This window comes from Symphodus melops (assembly GCF_947650265.1).
Source record: "Symphodus melops genome assembly, chromosome: 17".
NCBI classification, from domain to species: Eukaryota; Metazoa; Chordata; class Actinopteri; order Labriformes; family Labridae; genus Symphodus; species Symphodus melops.
Genome location: NC_136707.1, coordinates 21,633,455 through 21,639,707, shown reverse-complemented (window position 1 = coordinate 21,639,707; position 6,253 = coordinate 21,633,455). Strand labels below are relative to the sequence as shown.

Here is a 6,253-nt window from a genome sequence, read left to right as displayed (position 1 = left end):
TGCATTTCTATGAAATATGTTCACAACCAAATGCCCAATAATATCTTTATTCATGTGTAACACATGAAAGAATTAATCAATGAGATATGAAATAAATGCAGCATGATGACCTGCACTGATTCATTACAGCAAGTTTGTTCATTACAGCAGGTTTGTTCTGATACAGTTCTTCCTTAAGTCTTATATTGAGCACCAGTGACAAAGGTGATGTTGGTCTCAGATCACAGTCAGTGTTCATGTTTGACTCCAACACAAAGATTGGAGTCAGGACTGGGAGGAACACAGTGTCTCTGTGTCTCTGGCGTGCTGCAGGAGTCACTTGTGTTTTTAAAGCTCTTTATTTTCTCTTCATCGTCCTGTTGTTAACCGTGCCGTTCTTCATTTCTTATACCTGAGGTTGGCTTCAGCTGAAAGACACAAGAGTGAAGGGTCACACAGAGGCTTAATAAAATAGCTATGTTTCTCTGTGATGGTGTAGAGTTCATGCATGAATACCATCCTTTTATATTAAAATCTCCCTGATGGACATTGAATGAAACTTTATTTAACCAGGTCAGTCCCGTTGAGATTAGACAGTGTGCAGCAAAAAACCCATTTAGATAAACACTCAAATGTGTAATAAAAGAGCAGAAAACATCTGTGAGTCAAATCTGGGCGCCACAGTATCTGCAAAGAAAACAGTCTGGTACTTTACTACAAGATAAAAACACAGAGGGAGTGTCGGAGCAGACAAAGAATGGCCTTACAAATGAAAGTGAACCAGTTTACGAGTCAATGATGAGTCAGAGCAGCTACAGTTTGTTATGAACCTAAAGGACGCATGGTCAGCTCCAACAACCATATGGAGGCAGTGAGCAGAGGTGTGCATGTACAAAAGATCACCACAGTCAAAAACAGGTTAAAAAAAAGTAGTACATTATCCGACTGTACTCTACTTTAAAGACCCCACATGGCATCAATTTAAAATCTTCATATGACAGATTATTTATATGTGTGTGCGTGAATATGAGAAAGCTTTTAATATCCATGCACTTCACTCTGAGGTTGAAGTTTCCTCGTCGTCTGACTTACTGGTATAATCCTGCGGTGACAGGGGTCTGAGTAGGACTTGTCTCAGGGCGTTCAGCCACTCTCTCTGCTCCTTCTCTTGCTCGCACATGAAGACAAACTGCCGCTCAGGCGTCTCCACCAACACGCCGTGGTTCCACTTGTTCCCCCGAGCGTGCTTAGGGATGTACTCCTTCGCAGAGTATCCTTTGCTCTCTGTGCCGATGAAAATGACCCCCAGCTCCTCCGCATCCTACGTTCACAACAAAGGAAAACGGAGAAACATTTGAAAAAGCACAGAGCTCATTAAACGTGTGTACGGTGAAGACGTTATCTCACCAGCTGGCCTTTGTAGTAGAAAAGTTTCCTCTTCTCAGAGTCTAAAATAAACCACCTCTTCTTGAATAGCTCCGTCTGCTGTCGAAACAAACATGACATGATAAAGTTTTACAGCAGAGAATTACTGAGTCCATTATGAACTTTTCCTGAACATTTCCAGTGAGTGTGTTTTGTTGCAAATCAATGTAAAAGCTAACATAGCAGGTACACACTCTGACATACTGTATGCAGAATCAGAACTGAACATGCAATCTCGTGCAAGAAGAGGCATCTGCACATTCAACTTTTGTTCCTTTTAAACTCACCTGAGGTCCGGTCTTTTCCATGTATCCCTCTTTGAGGGACTTTCTTGTTATCTTTGGTATCAGCTGACAAAGAAACGCCAAAACAGACGAGTGTTAAAGCTCACATATTATTTAAAACACACTTTATCATGTTTCTCTAACACTAATATGTGTCTCTAGTTCGACTACAAACCCTCCAAATGATGAGAAAAGTCAGTCTGTTCTAACTTAGATTGAGTCTGGAGATTTTCCCTTCATGACATCACAAAGGGCAGTAGCCCCTCCCCCAGGTGAGTGACACTCCCACAGTTTGTTCTGCCCTCTGAGTCTGCCTTCTCAGCGTAAACAATAGGACATGGAGCGGACATAGTAAAGGCATAAAGGTGACATTAGGTTTGTTCACACACACACACCAGCTCCTCCCTTCAGCCTCATCAGTCGAACTCTCCCAGGCTGCCAGATTGTTTTCACTCTTCGTCTTGTACATTTGGCTCAACTCTGTGATTTTTTTCATCATGCAGTCTTTTTGATTTTTCCCTTGCAGTAGCTTCCTCAGCCACAATCTCCTTTTCCCTTTAACCCTGTCTGCAGCTCGTCCTGTTGGATCCTGTTAAAGACGTTTTGGTGCGAGAAGGTTTGACGCTTACTTCTTCGTCGCTTCCAGTCGGGTATGCCGTCTTCAGGTACGCGTAGCGAGCAGCACGAATGGCGTTGTACCATGACACTATTTCCTGAAGCAGAAGGAGAGACTGAGCTTCAGACACGACTCCAGAGACACAGTACGATGATCAGAACATTTGGGTGGTGGCGCAGAGTCTCACCTCAGCACTCTCGTGGTAGACGTAAAGGTTGCGGGTGCGATCATCCTCTTGGTAGGTAATCTGCAGCCCGTGAGGATGACCGATCTTCTCTGGTTGGAAGTTGGCGTTCAGGTCCTTGACGGAGATCACAGCTTTAGGGCCTTTTGACTCCTGAATCACAATTACACCTCAGATTAGAATAACGGTTTCCGTTAGTGTGCTGCTGTTTCTGAGCAGAATGAGGCTCAATGAGATGAAAAACTCAGACAGACAGACATAAAACTGAGCTGACATAATGAGCTACTGTACCTGAAGTTATTGCTACCTTTGAAATCATTTGATACCTCTACTGACAGAACGAGTTACCCCGCCTAAAAGATCAGTTACATAACCTTTAGAAATGAGCCACCTGATCAGACTCAGAAATACTTTAGTAATCGCCGGGGATTATTTGCCGGGGATTATTTGGTTGTTATTGTTGCTCAAAAACACAGTACAGAAGTAAAGACATAATTTAGACTGTAAAATAGAGATGGCCTGGCCTGTTTTATTTTCTTTGTAAAGAAATATTTCCTCAGTGAATGGAGTCAGCGCTTCAGGTAACTCACATTCTCTTTGTTGTAGTAGGTCAGGGTGAATTCTCTCTCCGACAGCATAAACTTCCTCTTCAGGAACTGAGCGTTGTCTCTCCCTTTCTTCCACAGTCTCCCTTCATAGAAACCTGGAGTCCATCCAACAGAGCAGCACAGTCAGAGGAGCACGACTACCAACAGCTCCCAGCTGCCTTCCAGCAGCTTTCTGCCTGTTCAAAGAAAGTTCCTCCTCTCCACTGTAACTGTGATAAATGTTTCTCAGTGCTGAGCTCATGATGGGTCTTTGTTCTTCATTTCATAAAGATTACACTCCCTATATATCTATGTTCTCTCTTCTTACCCAAAGATTCTGCCTGAGTGTTTTGTTGGACAAAGAAAATGTTTTTCTTGCACAGATGTGGCTGAGTTAGAGGAGCCACATTGTCCTTATACAGTAAGTATATATATATATATATATATATATATACACACATGTATGCACCAAACATATGTTTTAAAAAATGTGTCAAAAGTCACCTGTTGTGTATGAAACAGGCGGATATCTGATTTCTCCCAAGAACTCCTTGCGTTCATATTTGGCCCGGATCCACTGCTCTCTTAGAAGGCTGCGGACAGAGCAGACGTCAGATAGATTTACACTTCTCTGCAGCAGCACGTCAAACTCACAGTGGATAAATGCGACTCTCTCGCTGTGCTCTCGTAGGGGAACTTCATCCATTTTGAACTTTCGGTAAGTTGCACTTCTCTTTATTTTCTGCAGCACTGCCCAGTCAGCAAACAGAGAATGAACACTTACTGTACATTCACATCACATTACTGCACATCACTGTCTGTGATCTTTATGTAGCATGAAGTTACTGATCACATATTGTGCTGGGAGTACTTGAGCCCCCCCCCCATGACTCTCTTCAAACGCTGATATTATAACTGCAATATATTTATTTGTTTAGCAAATGTCACTTCCAACATAATATATTTATATTTATATACATTTAACTGCAACATATTTATTAATCAGCACGTTACCTTCAACCAGTGTATAATGAACTGCATACGGTCTATTTATACTGCATCAATGACCTATATTCATATTCTCATATATACTTGTAAATTTGATTATAGTGTTTGTATATTTGTACATTTTTCTGTGGCATCTATTGGACTGCTCTAACAGTATTTCATTGCACCTGTACAATGACAATAAAGATATCTTATCTTCAAGTTAATAAATGTTCCTCAGTGCTGATGATGGATGAACGTTGAGTCTTTGTAGACAACAAATAGTTTTATCAGCTTAGAGTAAAGTGTTGAGAGATAGCTATTGTTATTAATTAGTGTACAGATAAAAATTGATTGATTGACACAACCAAAACGCTGAACATTAAAAAGACTATTTAAAGGGGAAAGAGAGAGAAGGATCTGGATTCAAATACTCACGCACTGTCGTTTTCCTGAGGTCGATAGTAGTACGCTGGAACAGCTTTCTCATGCACAGCTCGGACGCTGTTATTACCGTGGGATTTCATGAACTTTTCATCAGTCCAGAAAGACACAGTTAAGAGTTGATTACATCATAGAGAGACAAATTAAACGTGGGGTATGACAAAGGCAGGTTGTTGTTTTGTTTACCTCCACCTGCTCATCCTCCCAGAAGTCCAGCTTTATGGATTTCACCCTGTTGGAGAGGCTGCGATGGATGCCGGAGCAGTTCACACACACAAACACACCCAGTTTGCACGATGCCCATTCAGGATCTGAAATGGATGCAGACAAGGTGGCGTTAACGCACCACCTGGCAGCTCCTTACCAAATCTTTCTTACACTCTTTCTTAACTGTATTCTTCTCCTAAATTGGAGTCTTTGGGGATAATTGAGGATTAGATCACGTTGCCACCCACTAATTGTTTTTATAAAAGACAAATCAACAGAGAACAGTTAACAAATAAAAAGCAGACTCAGCTTCTCATTCCATTTTTATCCTCTGTGAAGTAATCTTACAGCTGTATATAAATAATCAAGGTTCAGATGACCAAAGCTCATTCTAAAACAAGAACACAAAAAGTAATTTCCTCTAACTATGACCACAGAAACGTTTTTTTATGGGGCCACTTCCTGTGTTGTTAAAACAGTCTTGTAGGCTCTGCGTGAACAAAAAGAGTCTTTGACCAAGCAGATCATTTAAAAACATCAATCAATTTGTTTTCACGGATGCACTCCTGAACATTTCTCCTGATCTGATCTGTTCACACATGCATCTCACAGTCGGACTGAGGGAGGGTGGAGTGGTGACACCATGGTGAACAAAGCAAGTCATAAACACATTTTTATTGGACACATAAATATTAGAAATAAAGGTTTTTTTTTAATTACATAATGGTGCTGCTGGTCAAATGAAAACGCAGAGAGCTGATGAGCGCCCGAGGCCAGCAGGGGGCCCCAGAGGGCCCCAGAGGGCTGATGAACCTCAAACCACAGCAGGGTGCAAAGTTTGCAATGACTGTTTAAAACTTCCCTGATGGGGCTCAGACATTATCACTCAAACATAGTTAACAAGTGAACTTTGAGACACTTAAATAACGTAACTTCAGCATTCAGGTTTCTGTTCTTTCATGTTTTTATTTTAAAAGTAGCCTATAGCATTTTAACCTGCCAACCTGATTCCGCCACTGTCTGTATCTATAACATCACAACACTTAAACATCTTTCTATCCTTCACAGGTCATGAGCTCACCTGGCGCGCCGCAGTCTGCGCACCGGCTGTTTCCCGGCTGCTTCACGAGCTCCAGCAGGATCTTTTGGTTGCGTTCAGGGTTTGCCATGACGGAAGAAACTTTCGCTTTTCCTTCTCACACGACGGTAAATCACGTGTGTTGTGGTTTCAAAACATGGTGGTCACATCGTTAGACACGTGGCGAAATTCAAACTTACTTTAAAAAAAAAGATGAGTTTTACGCAAAGCGCACCTCCTCCCCATGTCCTCTCCGGAGCGCGTTTACATGAACTCACGGAAACAATGAGCTGTCACCAAGGCTTGTTCCTGTTTTACAAACCACTTATGTGATCTCCTAAATACAAGCACTAATGAGACACATTCATACCTGAAACCAGTTCACCCAGTGGGCTAAGTGTTCACACGCTTCAAGCTTCCAAAGAAAACATCAGCTCACGATCAGTCTGAAACTTTAATTAT

The 6,253-nt window shown here is 41.8% G+C and overlaps 1 protein-coding gene across 2 annotated transcripts; it reads right to left on the bottom strand.

The window, feature by feature from the left end:
- Positions 1-9: 9 nt before the first annotated feature.
- adap2 (ArfGAP with dual PH domains 2) lies at positions 10-6,246 on the bottom strand. Of its 2 annotated transcripts, none has more exons than XM_079367304.1 (11): positions 5,795-6,246; positions 4,693-4,817; positions 4,501-4,592; positions 3,580-3,668; positions 3,079-3,191; positions 2,492-2,641; positions 2,318-2,401; positions 1,692-1,754; positions 1,387-1,461; positions 1,072-1,300; positions 10-407 (listed from the first exon to the last, which is right to left on the bottom strand). In XM_079367304.1, exons 1-11 carry the CDS (start codon positions 5,880-5,882, stop codon positions 379-381), a joined length of 1,137 nt encoding a protein of 378 aa, XP_079223430.1. In that variant the 5' UTR covers positions 5,883-6,246; the 3' UTR covers positions 10-378. The 2 variants fall into 2 exon arrangements, with proteins under 2 accessions (XP_079223430.1, XP_079223429.1); XM_079367303.1 differs by having other exon boundaries at positions 1,387-1,464; positions 5,795-6,245.
- Between the last annotated feature and the right edge of the window lie 7 nt (positions 6,247-6,253).

Excerpts from the sequence above, each read along its gene's own strand:
- adap2 (XM_079367303.1), bottom strand. The coding sequence starts at position 5,882 with ATGGCAAACCCTGAACGCAACCAAAAGATCCTGCTGGAGCTCGTGAAG. Across the intron at positions 3,192-3,579 it reads GCCTGTTTCATACACAACAG|GTTTCTATGAAGGGAGACTG; the intron begins GTGACTTTTGAC and ends GATGGACTCCAG. Across the intron at positions 2,642-3,078 it reads CCTACTACAACAAAGAGAAT|GAGTCAAAAGGCCCTAAAGC; the intron begins GTGAGTTACCTG and ends ATTGTGATTCAG.